The 19,080-nt window shown below is 49.1% G+C and overlaps 2 protein-coding genes across 4 annotated transcripts in view; one reads left to right on the top strand and one right to left on the bottom strand.

Annotated features, from left to right (window-relative positions):
- DNAH14 (dynein axonemal heavy chain 14) overlaps window positions 1–6,986 on the top strand; it is a 321,439-nt gene extending 314,453 nt beyond the window's left edge. Inside the window, exons 83-86 of the mRNA XM_089311474.1 lie at window positions 167–294; window positions 3,531–3,694; window positions 4,924–5,070; window positions 6,084–6,986. Coding sequence (XP_089167600.1) covers window positions 167–294; window positions 3,531–3,694; window positions 4,924–5,070; window positions 6,084–6,290 — 646 coding nt within the window. The 3' untranslated portion in view covers window positions 6,291–6,986. The remainder of the gene's footprint in view (window positions 1–166; window positions 295–3,530; window positions 3,695–4,923; window positions 5,071–6,083) is intronic.
- A 233-nt stretch (window positions 6,987–7,219) lies between these two features.
- The window catches only part of LBR (lamin B receptor), a 44,601-nt gene continuing 32,740 nt past the window's right edge, over window positions 7,220–19,080 (bottom strand). For all 3 annotated transcript variants that reach the window (XM_089311473.1, XM_051821424.3, XM_089311472.1), the window contains exons 4-14: window positions 18,474–18,569; window positions 18,050–18,242; window positions 16,621–16,817; window positions 14,856–14,910; window positions 13,680–13,871; window positions 13,000–13,103; window positions 12,123–12,248; window positions 10,697–10,865; window positions 9,664–9,744; window positions 9,445–9,567; window positions 7,220–8,992 (exon numbers count right to left, since the gene is read on the bottom strand). In XM_089311473.1, the coding sequence (XP_089167599.1) occupies window positions 8,832–8,992; window positions 9,445–9,567; window positions 9,664–9,744; window positions 10,697–10,865; window positions 12,123–12,248; window positions 13,000–13,103; window positions 13,680–13,871; window positions 14,856–14,910; window positions 16,621–16,817; window positions 18,050–18,242; window positions 18,474–18,569 (1,497 nt within the window). In that variant the 3' untranslated portion in view covers window positions 7,220–8,831. The remainder of the gene's footprint in view (window positions 8,993–9,444; window positions 9,568–9,663; window positions 9,745–10,696; window positions 10,866–12,122; window positions 12,249–12,999; window positions 13,104–13,679; window positions 13,872–14,855; window positions 14,911–16,620; window positions 16,818–18,049; window positions 18,243–18,473; window positions 18,570–19,080) is intronic.

The following is a 19,080-nucleotide window of genomic DNA, read 5'->3' as shown; positions in this document are numbered from 1 at the left end:
CAGCCATAGCTGGTTTCCCCACAAATGCAAAAGTCCTGAGTTGGGGGGCAGTTGGGGTAAAGAGGGAAAGGGGGCGCTGGGAGGGACAGAAAGAAATTGCTGGATCGTTTGGGGGTGTGCATTAGGATGCCCTTAACCACCCCGTGTGGGATCCGCCTTCCAACAGGTGTCTGAGACTGGTCTCGTCTGTTCCGTCATCTAGCCAAACCCCCAAGCCCGTTGCTGACCCAGAAAATGTTTCCTTTGAAGGATTCCCTGCGAGATACTGGCTTCCTGCGTTCTTCTCTCCACACGGTGAGCGTTGGAAGCAGGAGACCCCAGCAGGGTTGCACTCAGTGGCTCTGCACGCTGTCCCTCCCCTCCCCACGGTGGCAGCACCTGAGCCCGCACAGGTGCCAGGGCCTCTTGCCTGCACTAAGGCAGACCCTCCTCCTTCTCCACTTGCCTCTTGTCCTCGCCCCAAAATAGGCCACCCTCAGCAGACCCCGCAAGTGCCACAGCAGGTCACCTTCTCCATTCTCTCATGTCAAAGGTCAACACTAGATCCTCCCAAAAGGCCCGTGCAAGGGAGTGGAATTGGCCATCTTTCATGGGGTTGAGTCTATGCCTTGGCTATTCATCCACATATCACTTGAACGAGAATTGATGACGGCGTGTTTGGTGGGACCTGGGTCCAGCTGCTCAGCACAGCTGTCCAGCAGATACAGGAATTAGGCAGGTGTTCCGACACAGTGTGGGCAGCAGGCGAGAAGGGACCTGGGAGGGAGCAGCACTGGGCTTCAGGCGCCGCGAGGACAGGCACCTGGTCTGCTTTGCTTGCCTTGTGCCTCTGGCCTAATCCAGCCCCCAGCACCAAAACAAAGGGATTTGAAGAATGAATGAATGGCTTTCTGAATTCCTATGTGAATGAATCGGAGGATAAAGCAAGGAGACCTTTGCCAAGAGCTAGAGGAAAGTACCCCTAGAGAGACAGACTTCAGAGGGATCCAGAGATAACTTCCAAGATGAACCGGCTTGCTGCTGGTGACGGGGGAGCCGGGTGGGAATCAAGGAGCCCGAGTACTGGCTAGGTGGTAGCGTCCCATGCCAGGCGTCCTTCTGAGGGGATGTGGCAGCTGAGCCATTCAACTCTCAAGGCAATCTTTTGAGCTCGTTACTCTAACCATCCTTACTTGCAGATATGAAAACTGTAGCACAAAAGGGTTAAGAAAAATGTCAGGGGGCCCTGTGCTGTAGCGTAGTGGGTAGAGCCGCCACCTGCAGCGCCGGCACCTCATCTCGATGCTGGTTTGTGTCTTGGCTGCTCCACTTCTGATCTAGCTTCCTGCTAATGGCCTGGGAAAAGCAGTGGAAGGTGGCCCAAGTGTTTGGGACCCCGCACCCATGTGGGAGACCCAAATGAAGCTCCAGGCTTCTGGCTTCAGCCTGGCCCAACCCTGGCTTTTGCTGCCATTTGGCAAGTGAACCAGCAGGTGGAAAAGTTCGTTTTTCCTTTCTCTTTCTCAACCCCACCCCCAGTCACTCTGCCTTTTAAATAATTTTTTTTTAATTGGGAAACGGGGAGGCTGGCATTGTAGCATAGCAAGTAAAGCCACCACCTGCAACACCGGCATCCCAATTGGGCACTGGTTCAAGCCCCACTGCTCCGCTCCCACCCCAGACCCCTGCTAAAGTGTGGGAAAGCAGCAGAAGGGGCCCGGTGATTGGTCCCCTGCACCCACATGGGAGATCTGAAAGAAGCTCCTGGCTTCTGCCTGGCACAGCTCCAGCTGTTGTGGCCTTCTGGGGAGTGAACCAGCAGATGGAAGACCTTTTTCTGTTTCTCCCCCTCTTCTGGAACTCTGACTTTCAAATAAAAAAAAAAATACATCTTTAAAAAAATTAGCAACTATTTAACCTCTGCACTAAACTGGGACCAATATTCTTGTTAGAGAGAATCCCAGCCAGGGTGCACTGGAAAAAGGCAGTGCGAGTTAGAGATGCCAGGCGTTCCCTGCGGCCAGAGCAGAAGCCTGCGGAGGGAGAACGGTATAGGAGGCCGCTGGAACGGGACACACGCCAGTCCCCAGGGGCTGTGCAAGACACCGCGAGGGAGTCGGCCTCATCCCAGGGCAGCAGGAACCGCTGAGTGTTCCGGAAATGCGATGCCGGGATCCGATACTGCAGTACAGAAGGGGGGAGGGGTCGGAGGAGGACAAGACTGGGTCCCAGGACTTAGGGAGTCTGCTTTGTCCTCCAGCAAGAGCTGCTAGTGGCCCCGAGTGGGGCAGTGGCAGGGGGACAGAAGGGTGTTTAGGAAGCAGAATAGACCAGACCGCACAGTCCGAAGCGTGGGGTGAGGTGCAGGGTCACTGGCTCGGAAAGCTCATGAGCGCCACATTGTTTCCTCAAGCAGGGGGCACACCGAGGGGGAAGGTCCCCATCTGCTACAGCCTCTCCCTGTGCAAGCCAGGGGACGCGGCCGCAAGCAGGGTAGCAGCCCCAGAGGGGGAACAGCCTCCCCTGTCCCCAGCGTGGCCTCGTGTCTGAGGAGGACTCCGACACCCTTGGTCTGGCGCTCACTCCAGGGACCCATCTTTGTTGCCAAGAGGGTGTGGGACAATGGTGGGTGGGCCAGGAGGAGCTCAGAAGGGGGTGGGTCAAGCTGCAGCCGATTAAGCTGCCGGCTGCAGTGCAGCATCCCACGTGGGCGCTGGTTTGAGTCCCGGCTGCTCCACGTCCCATCCAGCTCCCTGCTAGTGCACCTGGGAAGAGCTGAAGGACCAGGTGCTTGGGTCCCTGGCACTCCCACAGGAGACCCAGAGGAAACGCTGGCTTTGACCTGGTGGAGCCCTGGCCATTTGCAGCCGTTTGGGGAGTAGACAAGCGAATGAAAGATCTCTGTCCCTCTCCCTGTCCCTCTCTGTAACTTTTTTTTTTAAGTTTTTTTTTTTTTTTTTTTTGAAAGACAGAATTACAGAGAGAGGTAGAGACAGAGAGGTCTTCCATCCACTGGTTTACTCCCCATATGACCGCAACAGCCGGAACTGAGCTGATCCAAAGCCAGGAGCCAGGAGCTTCTTCCAGGTCCCCCACGTGGGTGCAGGGGCCCAAGGACTTGGGCCATCCTCTACCGCTATCCCAGGCCATAGCAGAGAGCTGGATGGGAAGAGGAGCAGCCAGGACTAGAACCGGCACCCATATGGGATAAGGGCACTTTAGGCCAGGGCCTTAACTACTGCATCAGAGCACCAGCCCCTCTGTAACTCCTGCAAATGAATAAACATTAAAAAAAAAAAAAAAGTGGTTGGGGTCCCAGGAGTTACAGCTCTGCACCCTCCCTAGACAGAAGGGTGCTGAACCCCCAGATAACCCATGCTCTCCAGGGGGCCCATGCCCCGGCCAGAGGGGGTGCGGTCAAGTCCAGCTCATCTCTTTCCTGACCCCTTCTGCTCGCTTGCCCCTGCTCTGCATCAGAGGTGGGTGTCGCCGAGCCTGCGGGACGCTCTGGCACCCACAAGGCAGTGGTGGGGTGTGTTTCTCCCCCAAAGCCTTCCTGATGGCTGTGCTCCAAGACTACGGGAGGACCCGAGGAATCTCCGTGGACGCCCTGACTTTGACCCACCACGTGATTTCTGATACTGCCGGCGTTGATCACGAAGAGTTTTCTGGAATTGTCCAAACGGAACTTGACAAAGTCAAGAGAGCCTTTAAGGTACGGGAATTCTTAAATGAATGGGAAGGGGAAATCCTTCATTCATTCACTCACCCATTCATTCCCTCGGCAAACCTCTATTCAGCGTTTGCCACAGGCCAGGCACTGGAGAGGCCAGGAACGAGGACTTGCTGCCCCCTTCCAGTCCAGCGCCATCAAAGTGCATCTCCCCCGTTCTCTTTCTGGGGGAAAGAAAGCACACGTGAGTCAGGATTTCAGTCAGTCCAGTAAGTGGACTTGAAGCTATCCCTGGTGTAAACGAAGAGGCAGTATTTCAAACTAACAAGCAAACCGGTCTTCGTGGCTGCTCCCTGTGCCTCCCTCTTGCAGGGCTCCGCCAGCAGCAGACGCTGGGGACCAAGTGCGGCCTGCAGTGTGGCCCATGGGAAGCCCTGCCCCACCGCCCTCCTCCCCGACGTCTCGAGTCCTTATCACGTGTCACTTTTTTTAAACGTGTTAGTATTGGAGCACCTTGCAGTACATTTCCGTATAAACTCGGGAGAGATCTGCTACCCCTGTGACACCGAGCTTTTCCATAGGGAACCCAGCGTGTCTTTCCATCTCTTGAGGTCACTCAGAAAGCTTTGAGTGTTTCACACTCTTAGCAAACTAGTGTCAGGTTGTCCTGTTAAGTGTCTTGTCACTGTTCCTGTACATAGGATTTCTAAGGCTCTGCGACTGCCTTTGTAGCCAGCCCTCTACAGGCAAACCTGAGGTTAGGCCTGCCCAAGGTCTGATACCAGCTTCAGGTCTGGGCTTTCCCACAACCGTGCTCAGGTTTAATGATTTGCTACAGAAGCTCATAGAACCTCAGGAAAGCTCTGTCCTAATGAGTGGTTTTATACGCAGCAAAATGATATAAAATCCGAACTAGCCAAAGGAAGAGACACAGAGGTTGGCATCTGGCCGGGAGGGTTCCAAACATGAAGCTTCGGTGTCCTCAGGGGCACGTTGCTCTCTTGGCATCAACCGAGCCAGCATGTGGGTGGAGTGCCTCCCGGCCAGGTGACTCGTCCGCACACCCGTGCTAGTCTGCGTTATACAGACCAGAACCTACACACTTTGCTCGGTGCTCAGCGGAGGGAAAGAACAGAGGATTCACTCTGGAATTTGAGACAACACACCTTGGACAGGGATGATCCCACATAGGAATGGCGCCTCAGGCTGGTGCCCGAGTAGGCCAGTGACTTCGTGCCTGGACAGCCACTGACGCTGCTTGTCTTCCTTAGGGCTCAGACTCCCCTCGCGATGGAGTTCAAGTTTTCGGCTTATTCATCGAGGGAGCAAGGTGGAACCACGAAGAAAACATACTGGAAGACTCGCGGCCTCGTGAGATGTGCTGTGATTTTCCCGACATACACTTTTTGCCAACAAAGGTAACCACCCAACTATGCGTCACGAAGTCCTAGACCTCTGAGCGTTCCCTTGGGAACACAAACCGCCCTTTCTGCTCCTCATTTCTTACCACTGCACAAGGGAAGGCTGATGTTAGATTTCAGATGTCAAGCAACATTTTTAACCAGCCCCAAGTGGGCTGACAGTGTGGCACAGTGGGTTAACCCGCTGTCTGCTATGCTGGCATCCCCAGTCTGAGGTTCAAGTCCCAACCACTCTGCTTCAGATCCAGCTCCCTGCTCGTGTGCCTGGGAAGGCAGTGAAAGATGGGCCAAGTGCTTGAGCCCCTGCCACCCACAAGGGCAACCCAGATGGGGTTCCAGGCTCCTGGCTGTGGCCATTTGAGAAGTAAACCAGGAGATGGAAGATCTCTCCCTCCCTCTCTGTTACTCTGCCGTTGAAATAAATTTTTTGAAAACCCCAAAATTTGGCTAAATCTAAAATAGATGCTGTGTTAACATTCACCATTATTTCCCAGGAATATATTCATAAAGCCATGATAATCTTTATAATTTTTTTAAAATGATTGATTTATTTTATTTGAAAGGCAGTTAAGAGAGATCTTCCATCCATTGGTTCACCTCCAAGATGACCTCAATGGCCTAGGCTGGGCTAGGCCAAAACCAAAAGCTTAGAACTCCATCTGGGTCTCCCACGTGGGAACAGGGGCCTAAGCATTTGGACTGTCCTCCACTGCTTTCCTAGGCACATCAGCAGGGAGCTGGATCAGAAGTGGAGCAGCCAGGACTCAAACCAGAGCTTGTGTGTGGGGTGCTAGCAACACAGGTGGCAGGTGAACCAGCTGTGCCACAAATGTCAGCCCCCTTGATAGCATTAAGCATCAAATTCCACAGGCATCATTTCCATATGCAGTTACACAAACCATCTAACCTTGGAATTTATAACAAACCCCCCAAACCTATCATATGGAAAATGTGAGCTTCTGGTTTGCTTGAACCACATAATTTGACAATTGGATTTTTTTTTTTTAAAGATTTCTACTGAAACACAAAATTCATCCAACCAGACAGATACAGAACTCTACAGTTTTGAATGCCCAGTTTACCAGACACGTAAGAGGTCAAGAATTTTGACTACTGGTTCATCGACTAACTGTTTAACATCAGTGCATTTACCAACGAAAAAACCTTGTAGTCACTGGATCACAATGCAGGTCGCATTGCTGTGTGAGAATGAATAAAATTCTACACCAAACCATTTTAATCTTCTACTCTCCCCAGATTTGTATGTTTCGAGACATTCGCGTGTAGTTAACACTCTTCACAAAGGCCTTTGTGGGCTCAGCCAGACGGGCCAGGCACAATGTCTTTGACTCATGTGTCTGGGAAAGCATCACACTGATGGGGGGCTTTCCAGCTGCTTGAATTCGCAGCATGAGACCCGCGCACAGGCGGTGTTTCTGCAGTGGGCTCTGGAACAGGTCAGCACACCCTGGAACGGAGCCAGTGTGCCTCTCCTCAGAACAGAGACAGGGTAACATGATACCAGCGCATGGCTTTAGGAACTTCTTGACTTACAAGAAGCGATTCCGTACGACGATCTTGGTCCCCAGATCAAAGGTAGAATCAATCCAATTATGATGCCTTGTGGGAATTAGGTTGCTGGGGCGGGGCCCTGTGATTGAACGGTGAAGGCTTTGAGACCACAGACAGATGACGTGCACGCATGCTCCCTCTGCTTCCCGGCCCTCCACGCGATCCTGCCTCCACACGCTTTGCCACGGCCATCCTCTAGCTCACTAGATGGCCAAGTCAGCGGGGCCTGGCCAGTCCTGGACTGTGAATCCCCAAAGCCACAAGCCAGAATAAACCTCCTTCCTTTGTATGTAGCTTGTCTTAGGTATTTAGTTATGAAAAGAAGCTGGCTGCTGCACAGAAGAAAGATCCCGTGATGACCCAGGAAGCAGGGAAAGTTGGGCCCAAGCTCAGGATTTGCAAGTAACACTCTGGTGTGACGGCCGAGGGCACACCGCCCAAACACTGTATTGCACTGTTTCCACCCTTCACTTAAGAGTCTGTAATAATTCAGACCATAGCAGTGGTAACCTAAAGGCGATCTTTAACCCAGTAATCCCACAGCTGCAGGCAAAAACAGAAAACAAGGCTCCAAGGTGATTAAAGCAACATTTTTATTCACAACTTTATTTCCAACTTAAAACCAAAATTAAAAACCAACTGTAGCTGATATCCAGAAATGGCAGCACGGTGTTGCTAACAGGCTCTTCATTACCAGAGAAAGCAGTTAATGTCCTTTGTCCTCTGCTCTGGTCCAGAGCATGCTGGGATACCGTTTTCCAATGCCAGGAGAAAAGCATAATAAAACAACTGCATACATGGGTACTAACCAATCACTGACAGCGTCCCCAAAACCACATTTAAAGACTGTAAGCTGCAGACTGCTAGAGCAAGCCCACTCCATGATCACATTCACACAAGCTACGGTGCACGCTTCAAACTGCAGTGCAGAGTGAACACTGCATATTCAAATGGCTCATATATAAAAGGAATATTTAAAACCCAACATACACACTCTTACGTATTACACTTCCCTATGTTTAAGATAGAACAACTGAACTCTGAATACAAAAGTTGAGTGAATTTGCTACTGTTCCATTATAATGAGACTGTATCAACTTCACTAGCATTTTAATGGTTAAAGCTACCTTATGCACATCTGTTAAACTAAAAGAAATGATTTTAAACTAATCCCTTCTTTGTAGATAGTAAATATAAAGAATGTACAAAATACAGTATGAACTGCCTGAGCTAAACAGTAGCAAAAACACTGCTGGATTTAAAAAGTCAAAAATATATAAAAATATTAGCCTAAAATGGCAAATTTCCAAACACCAATGTGTGTAAAAATGTTTAGATAGTGATGTTACTTCAAAAATACATATTTTTTCTATTTGCAGCAGTTTTTAAAGGCAAAAAAAACACCTGCAATTGAGGTAGCAAAGCCAAATTCACAAACTTTGGATTAAGAAAAATACCCTTCCTATGTTTTAAAAGCATCTTCTATACAATATTAATTCTAATTGCTGCAATTTTTTTAATTCATGTGTTATTGTATAAAAATTCAAAATACTGAAAATGTTTCTGTTAAAGATATTTAGTCCTGACAATTATCTCACATTTAAAATACTTACTGTACAGAAAAATCTCAAGTCACCATATATTACATAAAAGTATAAGCGATATTTACATTTGCAAAGGCAGTTCTAGAAGTTGAGGTTAAGCCAACTGCTACTAATGGTTTCCTTTAAACGGTGCTTGCTACTATCTTTGATCACTTTTCACATAACAGGATTTAACATAGGATGAGTTTTGAATTATAAATGAAAATTCTATTCTCAATGCAATAAATGTAAATGTAGTTTAAGTGTAACAGTGTTTTTCATTTAGGCAAAAACTGGCGAAGTAAAAAGTCAAAAATTCAAAGTAAACAAAAACCCATTAACATCAATAGTATTCTTTGCAAGTGCATTTATAATAAGACTCTTGTTTTCAGATTTTTAAGGATTGGAAATTCTCCATTAAAATGCTAATTCTAACATTCTGTTTGCGTTTTCCCTTATGTTATTGTTATCATAAAAAGAAACGCAGCTGTATTAAAAGACCTCCTGCATGGCTCCATAGTCGTGTCTCGGGAAAGAAAACAACTTCCAGGTCCCATCAGTGCGAGGAGCGGGCGTTCACCCTGGGCTCCGCTGCCGGCTGGCCTAGTAGAGGTAGGGCACGAGGCGGTAGGGCACGCGCTGGCAGTACTTCTCCCAGGCCAGGCCGTACTTGCTCCGGCAGCAGCGCTCGTCGCGGGCCTCACGGTGCACGAGCAGTGCCGTGAAGTAGACCACGTAGAAGTAGGGCAACGCGTGCGAGAAGCCTGTGGCGGGAACAGGAAACGGCCCGGGCCGTTGGATTATCACCACGCAGCATTTTTAGTTCTCTACAACTGAACCCAGGATTTCTTCATCGTCTCCAATCATGGGGAAGACAACTAAGCAGGTTCCTAGATGCCCACGGCTGCAACAGTAGCGAAGAGCCAGTCGAACAGTCTGTCCCCGTCGGGACACCTGACCCTCTACCCTCCTGCTTGTCACAGCCCAAGCACACGGAGCCATAAACAACCAACCAGGCGAGACTGCTCAGGAAAAGCTCCCGGGCACAGCTTCCCCGTTTGGCTTTTAGAAGCATCAGTACCACTGCAGGCTGTGAGCTCCTGCTGCCCTGGTGGCCATGGCCACAGCCGTGGCCACGGATGCCCAGCCAGCCTCCCGGTGCCCTGCCCACCCTGTGCTCCCAGAGGCTTGAGGGCCCGGCCTGCCGAGTGCTTACCGCACGGGAGGGACCAGGCCAGCGCCATGAGGAGATCGCCCAGGTAATTGGGGTGGCGAACAAAGCCCCACCATCCAGAGACGAGGAGACTTTTTCCCGTCGAAGTGTGAATGGTTTTCAAATCTAATATAAAAATAAGGATTTCCTGTAATGACCTCCAAACAACAAGACATAAAATCTTCCGAAATACACATTATATAAACATGAACCAGTACTTACGTGCCAGCTTGGGATCAGCCGGGTTTTTCCGGAATGCATTTTTCTGAGAATTTGCACATCGGAAGATCACATACCCAGAGACTGTAATTTAAAAATATGTTTCCATATTAACAATTTAGATGTAATCTCGCACTTAAAATCATAGTTTCTAAGAGAAATTATTTGTGTCCTGAGGAAATTTCCCAAGCAAAGAATACTCTGATTTTTTTAATAGCAACTCAGAACCTCTCAGCCCTAGGATGTCAGAGTCTGAAGCCCCACTACTGTCACCATCCAGGAAACTCACAAGACTACAGTCCCCCAAACACGCTAACAGCACGATCAAAGTGCCCGCATCAGACACTGTCACCACTCATCACCATGACACTTATCAGTCCTCAAATGGTGAGAAACACCTCTGGGAGCCGGGGCTGTGGCCGAGCGGGTAAAGCTGCCACCTGCAGTGCCAGCATCCCATATGGGCAACAGTTCAAGTCCTGGTTGATCCACTTCCAATCCAGCTCTCTGCTATGGCCTGGGAAAGCAGCAGAAGATGGCCCAAGTGCTTGGGCCCTTACACTCCCGTGGGAGACCCAGAACAATCTCCTGGCTTCAGGTTGGTACCACTGCAGCCAACTGGGGAGTGAACCAGTGGATGGAAGACCTCTCTCTGTCCCTCCTTCTCTCTGTGTATCTGACCTTCAGATAAATAAAACAGGCAGACACCAGGGGCAGACATTGAGGAGTGCCCAGGTTCAAGCCCCAGCACTACTGTCCTTTCCAGCTTCCTTCTAATGTATTCTGGAAGGCGCCTGTGATGGGTCAAGTATCTGGATCCCACCCATGCGGGAGCTCTAGATTTGAGATCCCCAGCTGTGGCCCCAGCTGGGGGCTGTCACGGGTATTTGGGAAGTTAATCATTGGCTGGGAGCCCTGTCTGCGTCTCTAATTCTAAAAAAAAAAAAAAAAAAAAAAAAAAGGACACCAGAGCACAAGACTCAGCACGTGATATTTAACACACACACACCATACAGAGACTGAAACTAACACTCACGTTTCAGAACGATAATTAAAGAAGCCACTGGCCAAGACACTTCATTAGGATGATGGACTAAGTAAAAGGCTTGGAAGCTGTAGATAAACGGCACCCACACCAGATCTCCAAACGCCAGCATGAATCCGAATCCATCGCGGAGGATATCCATGGTTGTCAGCACTGCTTCCTGTAGGAACAGGGGGAAAGAAAACCCAGCTTCCGTGTTTAAGGTATACCAATGATGCACTGACTTACGGCCAAATACCTAAAGGGCCATGGGAGCATACACCAACCACAAGGCTTTTTAAAAGCTGGGGACAGATCGGGTTCCCTGGGCATGCTTGCGACACTAAGTCAGTGTGGGGCACACAGTGCTGTCGCTCCACCACCCTGAAACCAGCTTCCTCTACCAGCACCCGCCGCCAACCTCAGTGAGCCCTGGCCTTCGGTCCCTCTACATGCCGCTGGGTCCCTGTCCCCTCCCCAGTGCACTGCGAGCCTCTCAAGGACAGGGACCCCCATTTCAGAACAGTATGTAGGGTCCCCAGTTGTGTATCTAAAGTTGAGAGAAAACTTCTACTTTGGAGTAAATGATCATAAAGGTTAATGGTAAATATAAAATAGTTCCAGGCCTGAAGAAGTGATTTTTTTTAAAGGAATATGTCCAGTTGCAACAGAAGAGAACCAGCAAAACATTTACCAGTATTCAAGTAGCCAAAAGGCGGGCCCTCTCGATGTATGCGCATGACTGGCAGGCAAAGCCATCTGGGACACTGAGTGCCGCCGAAGCTGGTGTCCTCAATGGGTCTTAATTTCTGATTAGAATGTATCTTCATCTGATTATAGCTACTCTTAAATTTTACTTATATATATGATCTGGTACCACTTACAAAAACAAAACCCATGACAAATCAATCTCAATTATTTAGAATGTTTTTTTACTAATCATCTTTAATCAAGTCAACTTCAAATTATTTTTATTTGGAGAAAGACAGCGTTCCCATCCACTGGTTCACTTCCCAAATGCCTCCAACAGCTGGAGGTGGCCAGAATGAAGCCACAGCCAAGAACTCAATCCAGGTCTCCCACATAGGTGGCAGGGACCTAACCACCTGAGCCACCCCCTGCTGCCTCCCAGAGTGCACATTAGCGGGAAGCTGGAATCCGGAGCAGAGCTGGAATCCGGAGTAGAGGTGGAATCCGGAGTAGAGGTGGAATCCGGAGTAGAGGTGGAATCTGACCCAACACTCCGATAGGCAATGTGGAGACATCCACCCCAAACGCCTAGAGTCACAGCGTGTGTCGGCACTGTGCCCCCAGATGCTATCTCCTGTCCTACAGGCAGCCTTGGAGGCAGGCTCAGGCCACTGATGCCTGAGGTCAGGACTCTCACCCACACTCAAAGCCACCCGACCCCAAGGCCTCAACTCTTAAGATTAATTACCTCATTCCAGAGGGCATCTACCACATATAAGAGCTGGAAACTGTTAACCAAAATCATTGCCAAGGATGGAGCGGCACGGTTGTTTAATTTCATTTCAGTCAAAAGCAACACCAGGTTAATAAGCACCTGAAAAAAAGGGGAGAATAGTCTCAGTCGCTCCCCAGGGAGGCCCAGCACCGCAGAGGCAAGGAGGGGGACCTGGGAAAGCCCGGGGACAGCACCCTAACAAGCAGTGAGAGGACAAGCCAAGGGACACGTGGCTTCTGTCATGTTCCTGCCGGGAAACGCTGGACTAGCCCAGACTCAAGGACACTCTCCGCAAAGTGTCAAGTTGCAGCCGACATGGGACCACAAGGAAATAACAGCTAACTACACGTTGGGTCCTGGAGGATCCTGGGACAGGACAGCAGGACAGGACAGCAGCGGGGGGGGCGGCTGTGAGTGTAGGTTACTACACTGCAGCAGTGTCCGTCTGCGGTCCTTGGTCATCACAGAGTCAGGTCGGGGTCAGAACTGCGGGAAGCAGGGCAAAAGCTAAAAAGAAACTATTTTTGCAACTTTCCTGCAATTCTAAAATTAAGTCAAAATAAGGTTTTTTAAAAAACAAAATACATGTTTTTCTTACAATTAACTTATACTATCACTTTCCTACATACAAACTGTATTATAAAAACTTTAATAACTTAGTAGAGAACACCTTAAGCCTCTGGAAAATATTTGTAGTAAGAAAATATTTTAAGTAGATAGTTTTAAGAAAAGCTATAAATATTCCTAAAAATAAACCACCACTGCTTACTTTTAAGGGGTCTAATTTCTTTCTAAATGCACTATTATTTGTACTATTTAGCTGAAATTAAAAAAAAAAAAAAAGACATACCCATCCAATCAATCCAGGGCGCAATTCACAAAAGTATTTGAGATCAAAAGTACCAATTCGAGGATTTAATTCACGGCCAATGAAGAAATCATAGACAGCATTTCCTGAGAAGGGAAAAGTTTTTACCCAAGTGGTGTTCCAAACCCAGTCGTGAGGCTTTACAACTGTCCTGCTGCCCAGTAGCCAGGTCACCCACACTCCGGATGCCTGCAGGAGCCCGAGGACAGCTCTGCTGGGCAGGGGCAGGGCAGCTGCTACAGCCCTTGGGGGCCCAGGGGCCAAATTCCCCTCCACGTAAGGGAACTGGAGGCTTCCGTAAATGTTCCCTCACAGGTGTTTTAAATAAGCAGTATTTTTTTGAATGGTCAAATTTCTTAGGTCAGAATCCACCAATGTGTAACCCATTGATGTTGTTTTCGAGTTCTGAAAGGCAGTTGCTCTTTCGGACAAAAGCACTAACATTTGCCGTATTGTGCCGCGGAGCCGAGCGGTTTACTAAAAGGCCGACTCCAGCACGGACTCTGAGGGGAAAACAAAGCATCCTCTTCCTTCCATGTTCTCTTCATCTTTTTCACTTATTTGTACACGAAGCTAGGAAACCAGCCCAGCCACTCAGGTCTAGGAACGGCTGCTACAGGGCTCTGGGGTGCACGCGCCAACGTGCGCCTCCCCATGCTCACTAGAGCTGGCCGGGGACAGCTCTTCCCTGGGTGCTCTCAAAGAGCGTGCGTAGAGATAAACGCTGAGGAGGGCGGAGAACACAGTGGCCGCGAGCGCGAACTGCAGGAAGTGCCGGTACATGGAATGGAGCTCCAGGCCCCAGCAGAGAGACGCCCCGACGGCCGCGGACGTCAGCAGGAACGCGTAGAATCCTTGAAAGAGACAAAGTGATGTCACAGCGTTCGTGCGAGAATCATACTATGAACAACAACGCAGTTTTCAAGTCCTAACATCACCCAGACTCAATACAAACATGCAAGTAAGCAGCGCCCATGGGCTACAATATACTGTGTACTTCCGTAGGCCAGATGTGTAAAACGCATTTTCAGCTTAGGATGGGTTTACTGGGACACAGCCCCGTCAAGTCCAGGAGCGTGTGTCAGTCCAGAAAGGAAATCACTCGACCCAGTGAAAGGGACAATCATTTAAGGATAACTACAACACAGCGACCTTAAAACCAGGTCCACTGTGCTTCATCAACGTCTTCACGTGGCAAAGCTGCGAGGGCCCCGAGCACACCACAGCCACAGCAACAGGCCAGGCAGAGAGAGGGCAGCACCTGCCATGCCCTGTGTGGCTCAGCGAGGGCCCCTCCAGCCACTCAGCACACATGTGCTAACAAGCACACTGTGACACCTGGGCCAGGAGCACCGTAAGAGACACAACCAAGTCCCAGCCACGCAGCTCCATTCCAGCGGTGAGACACAACCGACAAATACAGTATGTCAGGAAGACATCACTGTCACAAATAAAACCAGGCGGGGGGAAAGGGAGCCGCCGGTCCCTCTGAGCAGAGAGACACGACGGAGGTGAAGCAGTGGCTGTCAGACATTTTGGGGGCAAGTTCGCCAGGCCAGGGTGTCTGGGAAGAGTGGGACGCGTGTCCGAGGTAGCCCAGCCGAGGGTTAGCGTGCCAGCAGGGCCGCTCAGGCTGCGAGAACGCCGCGGGAGGATCCGACCCTAGCCCAGCACAGCATTTCCCAGTTATAAATGCCAGCTATGTGCAGGCCTTCCATCCAGTGAGAGAATTCACGATTTACTCTGGTGTCATCGGCTTGGATGGTTTAAAGAGTATGGCACCCAAAAGTAGAAGCTACAGAGTCACCGAACTGAGTTTAAAAAAAAAAAAAAATCACCATTTAATCTGTACTTGAGTCTTCTCCCATTGATAAGAGGCATTCCTTCTACAACCTTGAAAGAAAAACAAAGTTTTAATTTAAAAAGCACATTATCGTTATACATATGATATATATTCACATACAAATGCCTTTTAATATCGTATTTCCACATGCCCAAGAGAGGGTATCTTCTAGTGAGGAAATGTAGAAACACATTTCAGAAACCTCAGTACAAGCCCTCTGATGACGCGATTCCACCTTCCCGAATTTATCTTGAATATAAATCTCCCAGTAACTTCTCCATGCGCTGAGACTACAGTGAGAGCCCCTGTACCATCACAGGACTCAGTGTGCTTAAAACACCTCTGTGTCCAGTAGGTCTCTAGTCAGACCTTGAGTGACCTCCACTGCCTTGCACCCGCCAGGTCGTCTGCAGCCAGACCTGCCTGACTTGGGCAATCCGCCGGGGCCCACTCATATACTCACACGCCCTGCCACTCACACGCTTAGGCCCATCCAGTCCTCCACTCATGTCCTGATTCCTTCAGCCACAGGAGACTGAGCGTGTCTCGTGACTGAGACCGTCTCTCTTCATGTGGCAGCACCCATGGCACTCAGCACAGTGAGCCTCACCTGATGGGAAACTCGGGACTTGAACTGCAAGGGAAAGGTCCCCTTGTCCCAGGGCAGCCACATTTTACTCCCCGAAGTAACACTTTAGTGGGTGGTTACACATGACTTACCCTCCCAAACCGCTTTTCTTAGTAGGTCATTTGAACCAGCCTTAGCTAAATCAATCTGAATGGAACTGCACAGCCTACTGTAGGAAGTGACTATCACCACAAAAGTCCACGCGAGAGCCTGCAGGGTGCAAGTCTGCAGTTCCGTCCTCTCGTCACTGGCATCTCCCACACCCAGTCAAACCGATCCTGTGCTCTATGGACAGTTGGCGGACTTGCAAAACCCCAAGAGTAAGAGCTTTACATAAATTATTTATTGCTTAGGGAATCTCATGTTTCTTTCTAATACATCCAAGTCAAGTCTTATATTAAAAGCCGACAGAACTACACTCAGCAATGGGAACAAATTTTAAAGATATTGCATGCTTTTAAAAATCACATAAAATGTTCTTACACATTTTTAAAAGGGATAACATCAAAAACTCATCATATTAAAAAAAAAATGTAAAAGACACAGATAAGACCCTTGGGCTTAGTAGCCAATTAACCTTGTAAAAAGCTGCCTCTGGGCCAGTGCCGCGGCTCACTAGGCTAATCCTCCACCTGTGGCGCCGGCACACCGGGTTCTAGTCCCGGTTGGGGCACCAGATTCTGTCCCGGTTGGGGCGCCAGATTCTGTCCCGGTTGCTCCTCTTCCAGGCCAGCTCTCTGCTGTGGCCCAGGAGTGCAGTGGAGGATGGTCCAAGTGCTTGGGCCCTGCATCCCATGGGAGACCAGGAGGAGGCACGTGGCATGCTGGCCGTGGAGGCCATTTGGGGGATGAACCAATAGGGGGAAGACCTTTCTCTCTGTCTCTCTCTAACTCTGCCAGTCAAAAAAAAAAAAAAAAAAAAATGCCTCTGAACCAACACACACTAATGGCAACTCCCCCCAGCAACCTCCACCCTGAGTCAGGCTATTTTGCAAAAATTGCTTATTCTTTTCTACTTGGTTTGGAAAGCAACAAAAGAAACCTCAATCATATTAAAGCTCTGCATATCTATCAACACAGAAGAGACACAAGTAATATCTGACAATTCTATGTTCTACTAACAAAGACTTACCTTCCCAATTGGCAGCAGGTAGAACAGAGCTTGAACGAAAAACCAGAGGAGGTAGACCCCAAACACTCTGGTTTCCCATAAATCACCCCACGCTGGCAGAGGAGGGGGGAAGTTGAGAAGACTGGGCTCATCCTGTTTACACATCAACAGCAACAGGAAGAGGAAGACAGGCAGGCCAATCATGAGGAGGAGCACACCTGCAGCAATGTGAACACCCAGGGCTCAGAGAGCAATCCAGCTTATTTATTTATTGGAAACATCATTTGGATTTTTTCCCTAAGGTCAGAACTCAGGTAACTCAGGCCTGGCTACCTGTCTGAAAGCAATTTTTTTTTTTTTTTTTTAAGATTTATTTATTTATTTAAAGGTCAGAGTTAGAGAACGAGATCTTTCATCTGCTGGCTCATTTCCCAAATGGTCACAACGGCCAGAGCTGGGCCAATCAGACGCCAGGAGCTTCTTCCCGGTCTCCTACACAGGTGCAGGAGCCCAAGCACTTGGGCCATCCTCTGCTGCCTTCCCAGGCCATTAGCAGGGAGCTGCATTGAAAGTGGAGCAGCTGGGACTCGAACCAGCACCCATATGGGATGTCAGTGCCATGGGCAGTGGCATTACCCACTACGTCACAGTGCCAGCCCCCTGAAAGCAATTTCTAATGTACTATCAAAAACTCCTAATCTCTACCTGTCATCTACAATGGGCGAGCACCCAGGAGCATCAGAGCGGAAGAGGCTGAACCCCACTTGAGAAACCAGGCTCAGAAACATTTAACCTGCAACCAAGAGGAGCAAGAGGGGTGACATCTGCAAACTGAAGTCAAACATCGAGAAATGATCAGTGCAGTCTTAACAGAAAACTTCACACCCCTGAGTTTCTCCTGTCACATTCATCTAAGTGTCACTAACAGATCAGCTGGCTGGAGTTAGAAAATACAAAGCAATTAAGCCAGCAGGGATCCTGGAATCATTTGACCAAGAAGTATTATCCTTAACTGGCTCATAAAATTTCCCGAGTTGCACCCACTCTGTAACTCTAACCTGTGCAGCAGATGCCACGCCCCTGTTCTGGGCACGCAGTTCACTCCCGCTGCTACTGCAGAGGCCAGGCCCTGCCATCTGGGGTCTGATTACTGGCAGATCTCCATGTCCCTAATCAATCACCATCCCTCCAACACACGACTTCTCAGACCAACCTTCCTTTATCATTTCCCTATGCTGTTCTGGTCAAAAAGATTCAAATACAGTCACACTGGCATCCCTGCTACTCCACGATTATCCCCAGAGGTTCCCCGGGGCCTCCGTCCCCACTGCTCCCTCTCGGGCAGGCACTTCCCCGGCCCCATCCTGCACCTGCCTCCCACACTCATGCAGGGAGAGGCCTTGCCAGGGTCCCCTGCAGCGACTGCTGCTGGCCCAGTTCTGATGCCTACCAGGGACTCCTCCGAACTCCAGGTCCTCCGTCTGCGTGGTGCTCACTTCATAGGTTCTCAACAACGCGGGTCTTTTTGTAACAAGCTTTTCTTCGTTAAAATCTGTTTCTTTTAATTTGATCTCTTCTCTTCTAGGACGAAGGCTATACTGTGTAGACACATAGCTGCTTTCTTGTGGTAAATGGAATTTTTCCTAAATAAAAATAACTAATATTAAATATCTATAATCAACAGCCACCACTAATGTTATACTGATTAATTCAGCATTTCAATATAGCTATATACTAATAAGAATAAACCTGTGAAATTACACACAAACTTAAATCAAGGAAAGAATTTTAGAACAGGTTATAAAATACTAAGATTTTCCATGTGCTTCTGGCAGGAAGCTCACTAGCAGAGAAGAAAGTCAGCAGCCCCGCACCTGTGTGTTCTTCTGGGGCAGCTCATTCCTCTCTGTGTTCCTCTCCACGTGCTCTGCTTCCCCGTTGTATCTGCTGATGCTGTTTCCAAATGGCTTCTAAATTGAGAAACACAAATATTTAATCAAAAGAACTCTAAGTTATTAAAAAGAAGTATGATGGTAATCATTTACTGCCATGACAATAAGCTGAAGATTTTTTTTTTTCAAGATTTATTGGGGCCAGTGCTGTGGTGTAGTGGGTAAAGCCACTGCCTGCAGTGCCGCCATCCCTTATGGCTGCCGGTTCAAGTCCTGGCAGCGCCACTTCCAATACAGCTCTCTGCTATGGCCTGGGAAACAGTAGAAGATGGCTCAAGTCCTTGGACCCTGCACCTGCGTGGGAGAACCCGGAGGAAGCTCCTGGCTCCTAGCTTCAAATTGGCGCAGCTCTGGCTGTTGCGGCGAATTGGGGAGTGAACCAGCGATGGAAGACCTCTCTCTCTCTCTCTCTGCCTCTCCTTCTCTCTGTGTGTAGTTCTTTCAAATAAATAAATAAATCTTTAAAAAAAATTTATTAGAGAGGCAGAGGCAGAAAGAAGGAAAGAAAGGTCTTCCAGCTGCTGCTTCA

The sequence above is a fragment of the Oryctolagus cuniculus genome, chromosome 13 (assembly GCF_051225735.1).
Source record: "Oryctolagus cuniculus isolate XC-2025 breed Fujian yellow rabbit chromosome 13, ASM5122573v1, whole genome shotgun sequence".
Taxonomy (NCBI): Eukaryota; Metazoa; Chordata; class Mammalia; order Lagomorpha; family Leporidae; genus Oryctolagus; species Oryctolagus cuniculus.
Note: the sequence above shows the minus strand (reverse complement) of the source record. Positions and strands in the feature narration are given on the sequence as shown.